This window comes from Xenopus tropicalis, chromosome 5 (genome assembly GCF_000004195.4).
Source record: "Xenopus tropicalis strain Nigerian chromosome 5, UCB_Xtro_10.0, whole genome shotgun sequence".
NCBI classification, from domain to species: Eukaryota; Metazoa; Chordata; class Amphibia; order Anura; family Pipidae; genus Xenopus; species Xenopus tropicalis.
Window position 1 is genome coordinate 12,582,502 of NC_030681.2, and position 21,428 is coordinate 12,603,929.

A 21,428-nucleotide genomic window follows, 5' to 3' on the forward strand; every position below is an offset into this window, starting at 1 on the left:
ATTTGCAGCCTAGATAGCTAAACTATAATGTACGCTCTATGCCACCCATGAAACTGCCACCTACATGGACCTGTATACAGGTCATAGGTCTTAAGCAAAGGGTCGTTGTGCCATATCCTACCTTCCAGATCTCCATAATATGACTTTATTTTCTATTATGGGCACAGTTCCGTGCTGCTAACTGTACAGGGGACCATTAAGTCATTGTTTTTCCTCTTAACTTGCTGAGATCTATATGGGATTGAAGAAGTAATTACCTGGTTCTTATGGCTTCGAATTGGTATATCGTTACATTGAAAACTAGGGAAAACAGAGTTCAGGGTATGATCATGCATATGAATGAAGTACCATGAACCTAGAGGTAGGTTATAGACACTGTGGAGGAGGAGGGCTGTGCTGAGGTTAATAAGATTAATATAACCTTAGCTTCTCTTGGGGTTTAGTTGCCATTTGATTTTCAACACCAAAGCCAACCAGGGTGATGATGAACCTGCAACCAAGCCAGTAAAACTGCACGTTGCTTAGATGTTTTAGTTACTGCTATTTTTTAATACAGGTATAGGACCAGTTATCGGGTTTCCAGATAAGGGCTCCGACACCTGTAGTCCCATATTGCTATTTATTTTGAACCTTCTAATGACTATATTGTCCCTACATACATACATGTATATACATTCACATTGCACCGGGAAGACTAGTTTATACTCCCCAACTCTATTTCTTCAGTGGTTGGTCTTTTTTTTTTATAAATCCTGTAGAAAGGGCAATTAAAGAAGAAAAAGAAAAAAAAAACCCACTGACAACTAGATGCAACAAGGGACTGTTTATAATTCACCAGATGGACCGACGGGGTGAAAGGATTGCCACTATTTTTTGATGAGGATATTACTGTTTTCCCCTGAAGGTAAAAAAAAATGACTTGGCAGAGCTTAAGCCAAAGTGCCTTCACAGTTGACCCAGTAGTGGGTAGATTCATAAACACAGGCTCATATGGAGATTACAAGTCATCCAAAGCAAACATCGCAAATCAGCAATAGCCAGAGGGAAATGAACAGCCAAGTACAAAACAACTTTCATTTTAAAGGGGAAAGATAGATGCCATTCTTTTCTTTTTTTATTGAAAGTGACCAGACGGTTTATTCAACAAAAATAATCAAAAAGAATTGAGAAGCATTTATGACATTATTCGTAATAGTGCACAGTTTCTTGTCACTTGTATTTGTAATTATACAATTAACTCTTAAGTTGCTGGACTGCTGCAAGATCCAGCCAAAGAGAGGTGGAAAGTAACATGACCTCTGGTGCTTTCAGAGGGCTCTATCCCTGTAAAATAGGAGGGGGGGGGGGCATGTCCAGGATACTTGGGGAAATTTCAAAGCAATGTCACTATATCTTGATCCAATAAAGGGCTAGTTATTGTTTAATGTAGAAGAATGTTAAAGAACAAGTAAACCTTTTTTTTCTATTAATAAAAGTACTCTAAACAGCCTCCCAGAATTGCCTACCTTTGTCCCTCTGTTCTTTCTGACCTGGTTCCTCAGTTACAAGATGATCAATTCCTCTCTTTCCTTGTTCAGAGTGAAGCTCCGCCCCCACTTCCTGTTCAGGTCTCTCGTAGCCCGTATATTGGCTATACCATCTAGCCTAGTGATCCAATGCCTGTGGCCAAGTAGGAACCATCTTGTAAAGCACTACCGGTGCAAGAATGGGGGTATGGTAGGGGAATATTGGGGATAGTAGGGTCATACTAGAAGATCTGGATCTCCATCACCTTCGTTTCTATGAAAAGTAAATCTGCATATAATAATATAGATACTGGAGGGGGCATCATCTCTCAGACTATGGGCATTTTCAGCCTATCCCTAAGGATATAGGAAAACAGAAACAAAAAGTTGCAAAATGTTAGTGATGCTCATCCTCTCCATATTATATTGGCTATACCATCTAGCCTAGTGATCCAATGCCTGTGGCCAAGTAGGAACCATCTTGTAATTCACTACCAGTGCAAGAATGGGGGTATGGTAGGGGCATATTGGGGGACAGTAGGATCATACTAGAAGATCTGTATCTCCGGCACCTTTGTTTCTATGAAAAGTAAATCTGCATATAATAATATAGGTACTGGAGGGGGCATCATCTCTCAGACTATGGGCATTTTCAGCCTATCCCTAAGGATATAGGAGAACAGAAACAAAAAGTTGCAAAATGTTAGTGATGCTCATCCTCTCCGTATTATATTGGCTATACCATCTAGTCTAGTGATCCAATGCCTGTGGCCAAGTAGGAACCATCTTGTAAATCACTACCAGTGCAAGAATGGGTGTATGGTAGGGGCATATTGGGGGACAGTAGGGTCATACTAGAAGATCTGGATCTCCGGCACCTTTGTTTCTATGAAAAGTAAAGCTGCATATAATAATATAGATACTGGAGGGGGCATCATCTCTCAGACTATGGGCATTTTCAGCCTATCCCTAAGGATATAGGAGAACAAAAAGTTGCAAAATGTTAGTGATGCTCATCCTCTCCGTATTATATTGGCTATACCATCTAGCCTAGTGAGCAAATATAACCTACAATGGAAAGGGTCTTTTGCTTTCTAATAGGAGATCATTATTCCATCTACATGAAACATTGTATATTAAACACCCTGTTGCTAATGATCACGTCACCTCGGGCGCAATAAGAAGAACGGCCAAAAATACTATGCAAATTCTCAGCATCTGTAAGTGAATGTCCGTCCTTAGCAGTCAATAAGCACCTTTTTAAATGAGCTGATTTGATTGGCTCCCCCTGTAAAAGTCATTAGGAGGCATTTGTACATGAAGTGGCATTCACAATTATCCCCTACATGTGTTCCATTTCATTAACACTTTCTCAAATCGCTCGAGCGAAAGGTCACAACTCGTAAGAGACAAGTAGCATCTTTGCTGTTTGTAAATGCCCAATTTACGGCTTTTAAATTGTTGCAGAACACACTTAGTATTGCAGAATGAATCTTGTGCCTCAACTACTCCTGACAAGTGAATATTTGTTTAGTGGGAATCTATTGTCCTTAATGGATTGAGATGGACGTGTACTGTGAATGCATTTTCATCGCCACCCCACCTCCGTTCTGTTGTTTCAGTGAAATTAACTCGGTGCTCTGCTAAAAGCAAAGACATTTCTGCCAACTTGGTTAAAAGCTGCAAAAAAAAAATGAACAAAAAAATGCTCTGTTCGGCAATAAGGGAATGTGTTAAAATATGAAACATGTGTTTCATTTGTTAACAGGCTATTATTGAGCTGTGACAGTCAGGAGTAGCCCGACGGTTTCTGCTTCTCATCTGGTTCTACCAGTCTATAAAAAGCATAGAAATGTTTTGTTTTTAATTATAATTAAAAACCTAAACTATAATATGGCTAGAACAGCTGTGTTTTATATGCTGAACATCTTTTACTACAACCCTGTAATAGTCATAGTCCATGTCTTCAATGTTGCCCCCAGCAGATCCCCATCTTGGATCTTGTTAGGCCATCTTTTGTGTGTCAGTGGCACTGCACGTGCTCAGTGGGCTCTGGGCTGCTGTCGAGGGGCTAAACTTGTAAACTTATCAGAAACCATCAAAATCGTAGCAGAATGCAATAGAAGGTCATATTTTAGATGCCGATTCGGGTCTTTCAGACCATTTCAGCAGCTTATCTGCTCGTGTATTGGCACCACCGATGGGCCTACCTGACTGATATCTGGCCTAAAATTGGGCAGATCTCGATCGGACAGGTTTGATTTTCCATCGAATCGTGGACCACATCGGTTCGTAGATGCAGTCCTTGGTCCAATGGCACCTATATTACTTGAGGTATGCCTGCCACCACTTGGCAGTCATTTTGGAGGCACTGATTGTTATGGACCTGTGCAGACAGCAACTTCTACATATAAGTATGATGGGTACATTTCTTTATAAAACACTTCACAATATACTCATGAAAACCTGTTCCATGTTCCATTCTAGAACTGAAAGGCCTCTTCCTATGGCCAACAAGCATGGTGCTTTGAGCTGTATTTCTGCACTTTGCCCCCTGTCCTACCAATCATAAATGAACCTTCTACTAGGTTCCTTCAAACTAGGAACCTTCAAAGTCTACTATGTCCCTTCTATAATTTCTGATTGTGATTTGGTTGCAGGAAAATCTCTTTAGACATGTTTTCTATTTAGCTGTAACAGTCACATCTTTTCAACCTCCTCCAAGCACATCCCAGAGATTTTCTATGTTGTGTTTACTATGAATACACACTGTACGACAGCTAGCAGTCTGACAGATTTGAAATTATTGCCATTTGACTCATTAGCACCAGCTAAATTCAGTGTGTGAAATCCTTCAGATAATGATTGCAAACAGGCATCTATTAGACCTATTAAGCACATGCAAGCCAATTAAAAAAAAAAATACATTTATTCCCTGTTTCCTGGAGCCCGCCGCTGATAGATATGCAATGTTGACAAAATAGTGCGGTGATTAGGGTGTAATTATCATTCTGTGATGATGTGTGCTGTTTGAGGAATGTCTAATGTGTCAGATTTCCGACACACAAACAGCAGTCAAAGCATCAAAACAGACGCATAGTGCCCTACTTTACTGATCCTAGCAGGCACTTTGGTGCGCTGGAAATGCTGAAAGCTACCGGAGAATGCCTGAGAGGGGTTAAATTCATATGCCTTCATTGCAGCCTATTTCTGTCAACACTCGGCTACAAAAATAAACATTTATGTTTTGTGAAGTGAAAGTGTATTTTTGAAGACTACCCATCAGATATTTTTTTTTTTTGTCCTTCACACTTTCCCGTGCTTAGCCGTTTTTGTTAAGTTGGCTGCAAAGTGCATCGGTTCGCTTGGCTAAAAAAAAAATTATAGAATAAAAAAAAACAAAAAAACGAGGAAAAAATAGCTGACAGCTGCCTTTAGCACCGTTGTCAGGCGAATGGACAGCAAGCGCAAAATGGCAGAGGGACAGGTGCGTCTCACTCTCTCCATGCTACGCCCTCCCTCTACTACAAAGGGAAAGATATTGACTCACAGGCTGCAGTTAATACAGTACCTTTTTATATTTACAGACAGAAGTGAGACCATTGTGCCAGGAAAATTATGGAAAAACCCCACCATACTCATTATCGAAATATGATTCCCAATATTGCTGAAGAAAACTCTATGTAATTAGCTCTAGGCATTTTGTTCCATGTAGATCAAAGTTGCAGACCCGTGTTTTAGTAAATCCATGTTCATCTAGAGCAGTGACCCCCAACCAGCGAGTAACATGTTGCTCCCCAACCCCTTGGATGTTGCTCCCAGTGGCCTTAAAGCAGGTGTTTATTTTTGAATTCTTGACTTGGAGGCAAGTTTTGAAGGTATTAGAGATATGCTGCCAAACAGAACCTCCTGTAGGCTGCCAGTCCATATAGGGGGCTACAAAATAGCCAATAAAGCCCTTATGTGGCTCCCCAAGTCTTTTTACATTTGAATGTGGTTCATGGGTAAAAAAGGTTGGGGATCCCTTATCTAGAGGGCTACATAGTGGGTGGCCACCGATGTCTTCTAAAGGACAACAATTATTTCTCCCACCTTTGTGTCTGGCATTCCCGGCAATGGGACAAATGAGTTCCATACTGAATTATGCCTCTGATATTGTTTATTTCCAGTGTAACTCACATGTTGCAGATATGATATGTTCAACCTATCTCTGCCTCCCAACTGCCATCTCTGCACATCTCACCTAGTGCTCCGAAACATTTTATAGCACGATTGCATAGGGGTGCGCCAGGGAACAAGCCACCTGGGAAATCACTGATGGCAGCCTTATACTGATTGGTTGCCACAATGTTAATCACAGCGTTCCAATCAATCTTATGTACATTGCCTTTGTGGTTCCCAACAGGTATGGGTCACATACCCACAACAGAAGCTACGCATTCAAAATGGGGGCTATTATGCCCCATTTGCATTGTTTCCCTGCTATTCCTTAAGGCTCCTCTGAATGCAGTACACTGAAAATACAAGGTGAATGCAGCTGACTGCCAGATTGAAGAGGTTAATGAAAGGGGGCACTTGTTCGTGGGTGGTAATGTCCCTGGAGCTGACTGTTGAAGTCCTACTTTTATAGTCCTGAAGATGTTTTGACCTATCAATGACAATCACATTTGAGGAATTTATTGATATAACTGATTCCATAAATGTAGTGGTCAGTAGATGTAGATTAATGGTCATCTATGGCTTGAATAGGAGCCAATTAGGGAAATACAATAGACTGAATGTCTTACCGATTCAATCAGGTTGTCTAAACCCCCTGATCAGGGAATGTAAACCTATCCGTGGCCCTGGGTGTGTGAAACTGAAACTTTCGTTGCCACAAAATGTTTTATGTGACCTCTTATACATAAAGGGGTGAAATCTCTAACAAATACAGGTATGGGATCCCTTATCCGGAAACCTGTTATCCAGAAAGCTCCGAATTACGGAATGCCCATCTCCTATAGAATCCATTTTAATCAAATAATTCAGAATTTTAAAACTGATAATAAAACAGTACCTGTACTTGATCCCAACTAAGATATAATTACCCCTTATTGGGGGCAGAACAGCCTTATTGGGTTTATTTAATGGTTAAATGATTCCCTTTTCTCTGTAATAATAAAACAGTAACTTGTAATTAATCCCAACTAAGATATAATTACCCCTTATTGGGGGCAGAACAGTCCTATTGGGTTTATTTCATGGTTAAATGATTCCCTTTTCTCTGTAATAATAAAACAGTACCTGTACTTGATCCCAACTAAGATATAATTACCCCTTATTGGGGGCAGAACAGCCCTATTGGGTTTATTTAATGGTTAAATGATTCCCTTTTCTCTGTAATAATAAAACAGTACCTGTACTTGATCCCAACTAAGATATAATTACCCCTTATTGGGGGCAGAACAGCCCTATTGGGTTTATTTAATGGTTAAATGATTCCCTTTTCTCTGTAATAATAAAACAGTACCTGTACTTGATCCCAACTAAGATATAATTACCCCTTATTGGGGGCAGAACAGCCCTATTGGGTTTATTTAATGGTTAAATGATTCCCTTTTCTCTGTAATAATAAAACAGTACCTGTACTTGATCCCAACTAAGATATAATTACCCCTTATTGGGGGCAAAACAATCCTATTGGGTTTAATTAATGTTTTATTGATTTTTTAGTAGACTTAAGGTATGGAGATCCAAATAACGGTATCTGTAATACCCTGTAATACCCTTGGTCCCGAGCATTCCCTATACCTGTAGTCTATTCAGAATTACTATAACTTAATGAAAGTTACTCCAGCAAAGAAAGAAAGAATTATTCAAACATAAAGTTCTTTTCTCTTTTTTTTTGTCTTCTTTGATTTCACTCAATCAGATCAATATTTATTATCTTTTCTTTTTTTTTTTTTTAATTAAACCCCCCCCCCCAGTGAGGTTTTTTTATTTTTCGGAAAGGTCCGCGGAGAGAAATTGTTCATTTGTAAATCACGGACAAAAGAGGCCGCGAAGAATCTCTAAAGTTTCCGCGCACGTAAATGTCAATATAGTGTCTTCTCCATCATCAGCACTAAATTCACATTGATGCCTCTTTTCTTCTACGTATTGATCCTTCCATGAGAACGTAGATTTGTATCTGTTAATTAATGCGTCCTGAAACAGCGTTTGTATTAATCAGGCAGATAAGAAAAATTGGATGCCGGCACCCTCGTGACAGCCACAAAAGTGCTGGTCCTGATAAAATCGTGGACGGACCTCAATAAAAAAAAAAAAAAAAGTTCCTCCTTCCACTCAATAAACTAATCATCCCACTTTTAATTATGCCGTAGAAAGATGTGCGGAGATTGGAGAATGTGTAAATCTAATTATTTACTAACAGCAGTGTCTGGGAGGGAGAATTGGCTGTCACCGAAAGGTGCTGCGGGCTATATTCTCTGCCCATCTGCTCCTGCAGAACAACAACAAAAAAAACAAAAACACCCGGGTTCTTGAGAGAAGTAGAGCATCTAAAGCTAATTGAAACCACACAATATTCTGAATGTATTATTTGTTATGGAAGAAAAAAAAAAAAATGCCGTCGAGCCGATATGATTTGTGGCAAAAGCTTCTGAACAGTTTTTGAACTTCTGGCCTGCAATCTCCTCGAGTAAATGCATTCGGGCGATTCAGGAGGGAATCGTATGAAATCTAATTTTATTTTATAGAAACAATGGAACTTTGTATATTTTCTTTTTTTATAGCTAGTGCTGTAAGCACTTCCACTGCTCAAACGGCAGTCGTATACTATACATTCCCCAGTGTAGCATTATTATTGGGAACTAGAAAATTGATTAAATCAGCTCCTTATACATTGAAATCAAATGTACCAAATAATTAGCCCAGATGAAAGAGATTTAATGATAGATGTTGACTTGATATTTCCTGGTACAGGTATTGGACCTGTTATCCAGAATGCTAAGGGATCTTTCTGTAATTTGGATTTCCATAACTTACGCTGCTAAAAATTATTTAACTATTGAATAACCCCAATAGTATTGTTTTGCCCCCAATAAGGGGTAATTATATCTTAGTTGGGATCAAGTACAGGTACTGTTTTATTATTACAGAGAAAAGGGAATCATTTAACCATTAAATAAACCCAATAGGGCTGTTCTGCCCCCAATAAGGGGTAATTATATCTTAGTTGGGATCAAGTGCAGGTACTGTTTTATTATTACAGAGAAAAGGGAATCATTTAACCATTAAATAAACCCAATAGGGCTGTTCTGCCCCCAATAAGGGGTAATTATATCTTAGTTGGGATCAAGTACAGGTACTGTTTTATTATTACAGAGAAAAGGGAATCATTTAACCATGAAATAAACCCAATAGGGCTGTTCTGCCCCAATAAGGGGTAATTATATCTTAGTTGGGATCAAGTACAGGTACTGTTTTATTATTACAGAGAAAAAGGGAATCATTTAACCATTAAATAAACCCAATAGGGCTGTTCTGCCCCAACAAGGGGTAATTATATCTTAGTTGGGATCAAGTACAGGTACTGTTTTATTATTACAGAGAAAAGGGAATCATTTAACCATTAAATAAACCCAATAGGGCTGTTCTGCCCCCAATAAGGGGTAATTATATCTTAGTTGGGATCAAGTACAGGTACTGTTTTATTATTACAGAGAAAAGGGAATCATTTAACCATTAAATAAACCCAATAGGGCTGTTCTGCCCCCAATAAGGGGTAATTATATCTTAGTTGGGATCAAGTACAGGTACTGTTTTATTATTACAGAGAAAAGCGAATCATTTAACCATTTAACCATTAAATTCCTGCAACTTTTTTGAAGATGTCTTTGATAATAAAGATTTTTGTTCTCGCAACAGGAATCCTTACAAAAGAGCCTGTAATTTGTGCCACGGCCAAGTCAATGTAAAGCCACAGACCCCCTTAAGAAAAGCTGCACTAATCCCCTTTGATGATTTTATTATGTCCGTGTCATGGTTTTTTTTTTTTTTCTGTCAAATTTTTGCTCTTTCCCAATCAGTCCAGAAATTAGCTACAGGTTTTAATGTAATGCAATGTAGTTTTCATAAATAATTTTTATATTGACATATTTCTTTGCTGGTGTAATAAGCTGGAGAGTTACTGTATGTAACTTAAGGTCTGCTCCACATTGTCAAAAAGTAGACATTTGCAAATTAACTATAATTTAATTATTCATTTGAAACTAAAAATTATTTTCTAATTGATGAGCTTTTGTACCAAGAAAATTCATTGATTGATTAGCGAATCTGTCCCATTGCGCTTTGTCGAAAGCTTCTTTCCACGGCAAATTTTGTCGCCTGTTTCACGAAAAACGTGGAAATTTGCCGCGAGTCTATGCCTGGCGAGTTATTTCACCCATCACTAATTAGGAAGTAGTGGCATAGAGTAGACAGATTTTGGAATAAGAACGTATTCTGTATATTATCAAATATATAGCGCTTGTAAAATGGGATCTATTAACAATTACATAAACGTACAGACTAATTACTAGTGATGGGCGAAAAGAAGGCATGGATTCGCAGCGAATTTCCGCGTTTCGCCATTGGCGGATTGTTTTGCGAAACGGATGAAAAAATTTGCAGTGGAAAAATTCGCCGCACGTTAAAAAATAGTCGCAGGCATCAAAAGAATAGCCGCGCGACGAAATAATAGCTGCGTGCGACGAAATAATAGCCGCGCGACAAAATAATAGCCGCGGGCGACGAAACAATAGCCGCGCGACAAAATAATAGCCACGGGTGACGAAACAATAGCCACGCAACACAAAATAATAGTGACGAAATAATAGCCGTGGGCGGCGAAACAATAGCCGCGGGCGACAATTTTTTTTGTTGCACAACATTTTCGCCGTTTCGCGGATCTTTTGAAAGATTCGCAAATTTTACGGCGAAACAGATTCGCTCATCACTACTAATTACTCTTAAAAAAAGTCAAAAACCTAGAAATAAAGATATTCTAAAAGTCATCTGTTTGAAGTAGTGATGTTGCCATAGATGAAATTGTTGCTTGCCTAAAAAAATTCATGTGCGCCAAAAAAATGACACGCGTCTAAAAACATTTTCACCAATTTGTGGATTTTTCGCCGTTTCACGAATCTTTTCAAAGATTTAGGATTTTTTCGGCGAAGCAAAACGGGACAGATTCGCTCATCATTAGTGCTTGTCTTTATGAAGAATTATCTATTACCCCGATTTTACTCCAAAACAGCGAAAGCCAGGGCATTCCATGGTATCCTATACCTATTTCTGAAGAATTTAATGTTTAGTTAGCATTTAGAAAATTATAGAAATTTAGGAGTCCAAAGGAAGAAAGTGAAAAAATGTGATAATTGCTTATTTTGTTTAGACTTTGACACCTCCTGTTATTTTCTCATACATTTACTTTCGGAGGAACCCAATTATAATATGGAAAGAATAATGCATTTTCTCAAAAAATTCTTGGTTTAAATGAAGTTGGAAGAATCCTTGTATAAATATAGAGCACGTTGTCAAAATACAAAAGTCCCCGGGGTCCTACAAATGCATAAAGATGCAATTTATTTAAAAAAGACTATTGCAGTGCATGAAACTAATTTGGCTTGAAAAACTATAAATCAAAATAATAAATATGCCATCTCGGTTTCACCTACAGCCCCCTAGGCAAAATAATATATGACGCCTCCGCTGTTGTAAAGTGCACACAAACTTTTGGGAGACTTAATAAAGGGTTTTATTTTTCTATTTGTGTCATAAGACAAAGGGAATTGTTAAAGAACCACGGTTTAATAATTATCCAGACTGGCATACAGTATATTGGTATAAACTCATTCGGACAATTTATCTTCATTTTAGGGTTCTCCACCTTATCCCTGGCCGATCAGATGAGCCTTCTGCAGAGTGCATGGATGGAGATCCTGATCCTTGGAATCGTGAACCGATCGCTCTCCTTCGAAGACGAACTGGTCTACGCCGAAGACTACATAATGGACGAAGACCAGTCGAAGTTGGCCGGCCTGCTGGAACTGAACAATGCCATCTTGCAGCTGGTGAAAAAATATAAAACCATGAAGCTCGAGAAGGAAGAATTTGTAACCCTAAAAGCTATAGCTCTTGCTAATTCAGGTTGGTAGAGTTCTGTCGTTTTTGCAAAGCCTTGGGTCAATGTTCTGCCTCTTACCCATTGTCTCCAGTGTATGATACTAAGATATTTCTTTATAGAGGAGCATTGTATTAAAAGCAATTCACATACACATTGTATCAGTAGAATTGTTCCTGATAAGAAGCGTCTTTATAAAAAAGGTAATATGTTGTCAAGGCCATGGGGCACATTTACCAATCCACGAACGTCCGAAAAGCTACGAATGCGTTTTTTTTCGTAATGATCGGTATTTTGCAACTTTTTCGCGAATTGTCGCGAATTTTTTGAACGCTCAATACGAAAAAGTCGCGACAATTCGCGAAAGTCGTAATGGCTATGAAAAAGTCGCGACAATTCACGAAAGTCATAATGGCTATGAAAAAGTCGCGACAACTCACGAAAGTCATAATGGCTATGAAAAAGTCGCGACAACTCACGAAAGTCATAATGGCTATGAAAAAGTCGCGACAATTCCTGAAAGTCATAATAGCTATGACAATTTAAAAAAAAGTCGTAACATCGACGAAAAAATCGCAAAAAATATGAAAAAGTCGCAAAATGGTCGTTTTCCAATCCGAATTTTTCTCATTCGGATTCGTGGATTAGTAAATCAGCCCCCATATGTCTGTATTTGAAGGCAAATGTAATAACTGACTTAGTACAGGTATGGGATCTGTTATCCGGAACCCCTTATCCAGAAAGCTCTGAATTACGGAATGCCATTTTACTCCATTTTAATCCAATAATTCAAATTTTTAAAATTGATTTCGGGGAGGGAATCCCACAACTTCACAGCTCTCATTGTAACCAATCCTTTCCGAGTATTTAAACGGAACCTCCCTTCTTCTAATCGGATGTCTAGTGTCTATGAGGGGTTAATGGCATAAGGTTTCATGAAATATATGTGTTTGTGGTATATACAGGGAAAGCTAATTGGTACAATGCACTTGTTTGGAATTTAAACAGATAGCCGCCTGTCCAATGTAATCTCTCTCCCTGCCCTTCTATCCCCTCCTTTGCGTTTTCCCTTTGTCCAATGTAACCGTTTCATTGCCGACAGCCAAATAGACCTTTATCTATCAATAAAAAAAAACATTTTTACTGCCCCATGCCTATTCTATAACATATGTGATCAAAAAACCAGAAAGGGTTTTTCGTTAAGGGTTAAGAAGAGTTTAGCCATCATGAGGGCATAAATGTGCTGAAGCAGTGACCGGGATCAGATAAGTAAAAATCGTTTGGGCTTTGTTTTCCCTTTGTGTCACCTTAATGCTTTTCCTGTGGTCTTAAGTCCCTTTTAGCATTTGCATATAGTTGATGATAGATCAGTGCTTAATAACATGCTGATCATTAGATACCTGTATGTCAATAACACGCTCCCATGCTATGTGCCATTGACAGTCACACCGTGCCCCTCCATCTGCTTTTGTTTTGACCCTTTCTTTGAACTTTATCTTGGTGGCTGGCCAGTCATTTTCCCTTTAATTACAAGAAGGAAACTGTCAATAAAATCTGTTAAATGGGATGCAATGAGTGGCTTGAATGGGCAGACGGCTATTTGTTCAAATTCTGGAGCATTCAAGGTATTGACAGTTTGTTTTCTGGGGCCATATGTGGCGATCAATCTCAGGCTGGGCTCAGCCGCGCTGAAAAATGAAAAACCAGATTGCTTTTGCCGACTTGTGGATGACGACTTGTGATTTGGTGCAACCCTACAGAGCGGAGACCTTCTGCCCAAATTGCCCCCCAGAGAGATGGAAATGTGTGACGGTTTATAGAAATATTGTTTTTAATTGATTTTGTGATTAACAGTTCATCTATAGCATTGTCGATGGTCTTTGATAGAATCAGTTTTTTACAGTGCTTTGTTACAGTGTAGTTTATTGTGTATTTGTATAGTTTATCACAGTGATCCCCAAGCAGTGGCTCAGGGGCCAACCCCTTGGATGTTGATCTCAGTGCCCCCAAACCAGGGAGTTATTTTTGAATTCCTGACTTGGGGGCAAGTTTTGGTTGAATAAAAACAAGATTTCCTACCAAATAAAGCCCCTGTAAGCTGATAGGGTGCATAGAGGCTGCCTAATAGCCAATCACAGCCCTTATTTGGCTCCTCCATGAACTTTTATGGTGCTTGTGTTGCTCCCCTTTTTATTACATTTGACTGTGGCTCACAAGTAAGAAAGGTTGGGGATCCCTGGGTTATCATATGGATTTCTGTATAAAATATGTAGCTTTGTTTCCTTGGAGTGTGCCCAAACATATTTAGAAGTTGTTGACATTCTCACACCTACATATTTTGGGATATTGGTCAATGAACTTTTGGAGTATACTATGCAGTTTGGTCAAACATCCCAATGACCCAATTGACTTTGGGGTGCTTGATGGAATCACTGCAGAGGTAATGGTGGCTGATGAACCCCGTAGGGATCACTAGTAAACTGCATAATCTATTTAGGGTTGAAAGATCAAATAGGAATGAAATTTAGCGATGAGCGAATTTTTTCAGCAGGCATGGATTCGCAGCGAATTTCTGCATTTCGCCATTGGCCAGGGCCGGAATTAGGGGTAGGCAGAAGAGGCAGCTGCCTAGGGTGCAATGATTAGGGGGCGCCAGGCAGGAACCTCTGCTGCCTACCCCTAGTCTGCTCTCTTTAGTTATTGCCCCTGCAAGAGTTCATTTTTATTGACCAAATGGTCAATAAAAAGGAACTCTTGCCACATTCTGAAGCGCTTTAAACTTGAGATTCATCCATTTCATTGAAGCACAAGCTTTGCCCGGCATCAGTGACGCCAACGAATATGCCATTGTATTTGTTACAGTGGAAATATGTGGTAATGATCTTTATAAATAGGAGGTGATGGTGGGACATGGTTAAAAAAGCAATTGTATTACAGGTATGGGATCCCTTATCCGGAAACCCGCTATCCAGAAAGCTCCAAATTACAGAAAGTCCGTCTCCCATAGACTCCATTTTAATCAAATAATTAAATTTTTTTCAAATTGATTTCCTTTTTCTCTGTAATAATAAAACAGTACCTGTACTTGATCCCAACTAAGATATAATTACCCCTTATTGGGGGCAGAACATCCCTATTGGGTTTATTTAATGGTTAAATGATTCCCTTTTCTCTGTAATAATAAAACAGTACCTGTACTTGATCCCAACTAAGATATAATTACCCCTTATTGGGGGCAGAACATCCCTATTGGGTTTATTTAATGGTTAAATGATTCCCTTTTCTCTGTAATAATAAAACAGTACCTGTACTTGATCCCAACTAAGATATAATTACCCCTTATTGGGGGCAGAACAGCCCTATTGGGTTTATTTAATGGTTAAATGATTCCCTTTTCTCTGTAATAATAAAACAGTACCTGTACTTGATCCCAACTAAGATATAATTACCCCTTATTGGGGGCAGAACAGCCCTATTGGGTTTATTTAATGGTTAAATGATTCCCTTTTCTCTGTAATAATAAAACAGTACCTGTACTTGATCCCAACTAAGATATAATTACCCCTTATTGGGGCAGAACAGCCCTATTGGGTTTATTTCATGGTTAAATGATCCCCTTTTCTCTGTAATAATAAAACAGTACCTGTACTTGATCCCAACTAAGATATAATTACCCCTTATTGGGGCAGAACAGCCCTATTGGGTTTATTTCATGGTTAAATGATCCCCTTTTCTCTGTAATAATAAAACAGTACCTGTACTTGATCCCAACTAAGATATAATTACCCCTTATTGGGGCAGAACAGCCCTATTGGGTTTATTTAATGGTTAAATGATTCCCTTTTCTCTGTAATAATAAAACAGTACCTGTACTTGATCCCAACTAAGATATAAATAATCCTTATTGGATGTAAAACAATCCTATTGGGTTTAATTAATGTTTTATTGATTTTTTAGTAGACTAAAGGTATGGAGATCCAAATTATGGAAAAAACCCTTATCCGGAATACCCTTGGTCCTGAGCATTCTAGATAATGGGCCCTATACCTGTATTTGAAACTGTTGAAACTAGTCAGTTCTTTTTATGTATGGACTTAACTAACTGATTGAGTAATAATCACTTATCATTTATTTTACAGACTCCATGCATATAGAAGATATAGAAGCTGTCCAGAAGCTTCAAGATGTCTTACACGAGGCTCTGCAGGATTACGAAGCTGGGCAGCATATCGAAGACCCCCGTCGGGCCGGCAAGCTATTGATGACCTTGCCTCTTCTTCGGCAAACGTCTACCAAGGCCGTCCAACATTTTTACAACATTAAACTAGAAGGAAAAGTTCCTATGCACAAACTTTTTTTGGAAATGCTCGAGGCCAAGGTCTGACTAAAAGCATCATTGGTGTCCCCAGGGTGCTGATTGGTAGAATAAGGGAAAAGTAAAAAAAAAAAAAAGTTCTGGCAAATAAACTTTACTACTGAACGCAAAGCAATTGACTGCGCTGATATTAGCAGCAAGACTTTAGCAGCTTTGTCTGTATCCTGAAGATACAGGTTTTTCCTCTTCCTTTTTTGCTGCTGAAATAAAATAATAATAATAATAATAATTAAAAAAAGTCTTTAACTGCAAGAGATGGAAGCCAGCCCTGCCAAAGGACAGATATCCGTAGAAAGGATACCACTGAATTAAACATGGACCATAATGTCCTCCACGATAATGAAGGAATCGACGAGAGAAACATCATATCTTGACTATAGTTCAAACACATTGACTGAATGAGGTGTTAAGATTTCATGGGAGTAGCCTCTAGTTCCGAGGAGGCTAGCCTCCGTCCTTTCAGCTGCTGTTGAACTCTAACATCGGACATTGCCTGCCAGACAGCTGGACTGAGGTTATAGGAGTTGTCGGTCGCCGTACGCCGCCCTGTCCATGGTACTCCCCCGACCGACGCCTCATTGGCTGCTTCTTAACCATTTCATTTCCGATTTACGAGTCATTTACGGCATTCGATTCCTTGTTTTTTCAAGTCTTCCAGAAATTTCTCGGTTGTGTACTACGGTCACTTTTTTCAGGGAATAGTTTGAGCTTTAGTCATTAATTTAAAAACGGAATTCTGGCTTGAGCGCCAATGAACAATAATTCAAAAAAATGGATAAATCCTTGAGTTTTTTTTTTTAATTTTATTGTTTCACTTATGGTTATAAATTGAGATTATTTTGTATCATGTTTCAGCCGTTTATCAATGTTGGTATTTATCTGATTCAAGCAATAGTGGAAGGAGAGGTGCATATTTACCACGGATGCAATTTGTGTTGTGTGCCAGTCTAGTCCCTGATATTCCGTTATACAAATATATATTCACATTCAAAAATATTAGATTACACCTGCGATGCAAATAGGTAGTCTAGTGCACTTAACCCTTTCAGCAAAGGGGGTGTTTGCAAAATTGCTGCTGCCTCTTTTCCCGAGGAATCCGAATTTTCACCCCCCCCCCCGCCATTACCTAAGCAACAATCGAAAGCGCAAAAAACGCGTTGCAGGCAATAAGGCAAAGGCCGGCAATAAAAACGTAATAATGTTTCTGCTGTTTAGACCATCAAAAAAGGGGAAAGTAATAACTGTAAGAGCCGTTCTTTCTTAACTGTCATTTTTTTAAACAAATGGCTCAATGTGATTTGCTGTCAGTATTGCTGGAGAATGATCGGAGTAGAAAAGGTCAACTCTTTTCATGCCAAACTGGCGTAGGGGTTTAATCTTATAGCTATGCCATCCTGTTGCTGGCTTAGAAGGGGTTAAAAAGATGGAATAGAAGAATATTTTCCGGTTCTTAACAGCCACAGTTGCTAATTAACCGACAGTTACATCAGTGCTATGCCAACATACGAGTGTTAATAGCTGCTCCCCCCGCCCTGTACTATGTGAATGCCCCCATTATATATACAACTGTCATTAAAACTGTAATCCTAACAGACAACAACATTGTAGTTCAGCTTTTCACTGTTTCCTGATTGCTGTGTATTCTCCTTGACTCCATTTTTGCCAATATTTCTTTTTCTTTTTTCCGCAGCCGTCGCGCGGCATTTCCACACTCGTGGTGTGCGCTTTTAGACACAGGGTAGAATTAGAGAAAATACCACATTTTAGCAGCCAAAATGAATGGTTTCTTCCCATTGGATGAACAAATCACACCGAAAATGTAGAATGTTTTCAAAAACAGAACTATAGAAAAACGAAAAAACGTTTTTGACCCAAAACGGTTCTTAAGAGGACACAAATGTATATCTTATATAAAAAAAGAACTACTTAGATAAGCCTAATTTTAAAGAATGCTGTACATATAGCTTTTATGGAACCATCTCAAATGGTATTAACTATCTCTGTGTTGTTGCAAACATTTTTTTTTTCCCCTTTTGTGTGTACAGGTCCCCCCCCCCCCAAAAAAAAACAAACAAAAATATTGCTACTCTGTGTGCTATAAAGAGTCTACAACCGGCCCACCGGCCGCGTTCTATAAATACCGTGTATCTATCATTAGCTATATAAAGACTATATTGTAGATTGTGGTTTCTCAGTAGAGAAGTAACTGTAGTGTGGTTCTAGATAAATCATCATTAGCGATTCATTCAGATGGTGAATACCTGGAAATGAATAGTGTGGATAGGTGTTCATAGGTTGCCACATCCCTTTTCAAAATTTACAACTCCTGGAATAAAAAAAAAAAAGGTGCTGGCTGAGTTAGGGTATTTATTTCCGTAAGCGTAATATATACATATATGTTGTTTTCCAGAGGGCAAGTTTGACATTGATTCAATAATACTATAGGAATTAGTGATGAGCGAATTTCCGCATTTGGCCAATGGTGAATTGTTTCGCGAAACTTCCGTGAAAATTTGCCGCTGAGACATTCGGCACGTGGAATTTTTTTTGTTGCGTGGCAAATTGAGCGCAGTCGTGTCAAAAAAGGTAGCGAATTTCAGCATTTCGCCATTGGCAAATTGTTTCACGAAACTTCCGTGAAGATTCGGCGCGGGAAAATTTGTTGCACAGAATTTTTTTTGGTTGCGCGTCAAATTGGGTACGGTCGCGTCCAAAAAAAAGGCGCGGTCGTGTCAAATTGCCCCGCGGTCGCATCAAAAAAGGGGCGCAGTCGTGTCAAATCAGGCACAGTCGCGCATAAAAAGCCAGCGAATTTCTGCATTTCACCATTGGCTAATTGTTTCGCGAAACTTCCACAAAAAATTGCCGCGGAAAAATTCTTTGCGCGGCAATTTTTTGGGTTGTGCGTCAAATTGGGCACAGTCGCATCAAAAAAGTCACGGTCATGTCAAAATTGACAAACAAAAATTATACACAGGGGCAACAAAAAAGACGCGGGCGACAAAAAAAATTGCGACAAATGCGTTGTGCGAATTTTATGCTGTTTTGCGAATTTTCTTGCCGTTTCCCGAATTTTATCACAAAGTAAAACGGGACAGATTCACTCATCACTAATAGGAATACATTCTATACAACTTTCCCTGTAATACGCAGGGTCGGAATGGGCTGCCGAGACACCGGGAAAAAACTCGGTGGACTCGGAGGACCCCGGCCCTAGTGGGAGCCCCGGTGGGCCCTGCACCCCCCCAGTCCGACTCTGGTAATACATGTGTCTGTACTTGGTTATATCTGTACAATTCATCCTAGGAAAAGAGTTTAAACAGTAACCAAAACTGACGTTCCAATTGGGAGAATTGGAACTGAAATATATATTGTACCAATCAGAATTCAGAAGACAAAACGATTAGATCATGTTAAACTTTGCTCCATTCTTCTTCTTTTTTTTTTTTGAGGGGGGTGGATTTATACCCGGCATGGGTTCCAGTTAATCGTACGTATGATTGAGAATTAATTGCTATTATTTATAACTTGCTTCGTTTTTAAATTATTTTATTTCCTGTTTATTTAATGCCATTCGATCGCGCGTCTCTGGGCAGCCACCGCCGTGTGTCTCCCACAGACCAGATGTTGTATTTATTCCGGTATTTTGCATTTAAATTATATATATTAAAAAAAAAAAAAAAAGATATAAAAAATTTAAATCTGCTATTTTTATTATTGAAAGAAGAAATGGGTGTTGGTGATTGTATTTGAATTATTTATGCTTCTCTGTTCACCTGCCTCGGGAAGAAAAAAAAAATCTTATAGGCAAAAATCATCTAAAAAAGATAAATAAATATGATTAATTAACGTTATTATTATGATCCAGGAGTTGCACCATAGCCAGAAATGACAAATAAAAAAAAAATAATTAAAAAAAAAGGAAATAAAAAGACGATAAAAGAAAAAAAAAAAAACCGAGGAAACCATGTCTATAGTTGTAGAGGTGCTTCACATCGGTAAAGCAATCAACTGTATATTTTTGTGACGTGTACCATACCATGTGCTCCGGAAAATGTCCATTTGTGTAAATGTATTTATTTTATATTGTATATATTGTTAAATGCAAAAAGGAGACATGATTCTGTAACTTCAATCGGTTCAGATGTGTAAGTCAAATAATTATGCCTTTCAGGATGATGGTAGAGCAATATTAAACAAGCTTCCACTTTTGGATTGGGTTATTTGTCTTGTGTTTTATTCCGTTTTATAACATCGGGAGTATCGGACACTAAGTGCCCCCAATAAGGGGTAATTATATCTTAGTTGGGATCAAGTACAGGTACTGTTTTATTATTACAGAGAAAAGGGAATCATTTAACCATGAAATAAACCCAATAGGGCTGTTCTGCCCCCAATAAGGGGTAATTATATCTTAGTTGGGATCAAGTACAGCTACTGTTTTATTATTACAGAGAAAAGGGAATCATTTAACCATTAAATAAACCCAATAGGGCTGTTCTGGCCCCAATAAGGGGGAATTATATCTTAGTTGGGATCAAGTACAGGTACTGTTTTATTATTACAGAGAAAAGGGAATCATTTAACCATTAAATAAACCCAATAGGACTGTTCTGCCCCCAATAAGGGGTAATTATATCTTAGTTGGGATCAAGTACAGGTACTGTTTTATTATTACAGAGAAAAGGGAATCATTTAACCATTAAATAAACCCAATAGGGCTGTTCTGCCCCCAATAAGGGGTAATTATATCTTAGTTGGGATCAAGTACAGGTACTGTTTTATTATTACAGAGAAAAGGGAATCATTTAACCATTAAATAAACCCAATAGGGCTGTTCTGCCCCCAATAAGGGGTAATTATATCTTAGTTGGGATCAAGTACAGGTACTGTTTTATTATTACAGAGAAAAGGGAATCATTTAACCATTAAATAAACCCAATAGGGCTGTTCTGCCCCAATAAGTGGGTACACTATCAGCTTTCCATAAGGTCCCGTCCCTCCACTGGATTCATTGCAACGGTTAAATGGCGTGAGCTCCGCGCTGTTCTGAGAGAATGACAAGTGCTAAGCTTTCTGGTTGAAAAGGTTGCAGCACTCGGGGCGAGGGTCATCTTGCTGGTCCCAGGGAAATGTTCCGTGCCCACTGAAAGAAAAGTGCTAATGTGCTTTTTTAGCTTTGTCCAGAGGATTTCCAATCCTATTTGCCAACGCGCTTTGCACCTTCAGTCCTGAAAATCCTCCTAAGGATTAGAGTGATGACACACAGGATATAGTGCTAAATACTACTCTGGGCCGGGGAGGCTCGGCCAGCGCTTTAGTTAAGGAACGTATTTAATATGATTTATTTGGGACTGGAAAATATCCATTCAGGTTTCTTGGTTTTATTCTATGGATAAAGATA

General features: G+C 38.8%; 1 protein-coding gene across 9 annotated transcripts in view; it reads left to right on the top strand.

Annotated features, from left to right (window-relative positions):
* Positions 1-20,244, top strand: part of esrrg (estrogen related receptor gamma) — a 161,027-nt gene extending 140,783 nt beyond the window's left edge. For 6 of the 9 annotated variants that reach the window (XM_012962576.3, XM_031901422.1, XM_012962580.3 and 3 more), the window contains 2 exons: positions 11,406-11,675; positions 15,789-16,087. In XM_012962576.3, coding sequence (XP_012818030.1) covers positions 11,406-11,675; positions 15,789-16,033 — 515 coding nt within the window. In that variant the 3' untranslated portion in view covers positions 16,034-16,087. 9 annotated transcript variants of the gene reach the window in all.
* The last annotated feature ends 1,184 nt before the right edge of the window (positions 20,245-21,428 follow it).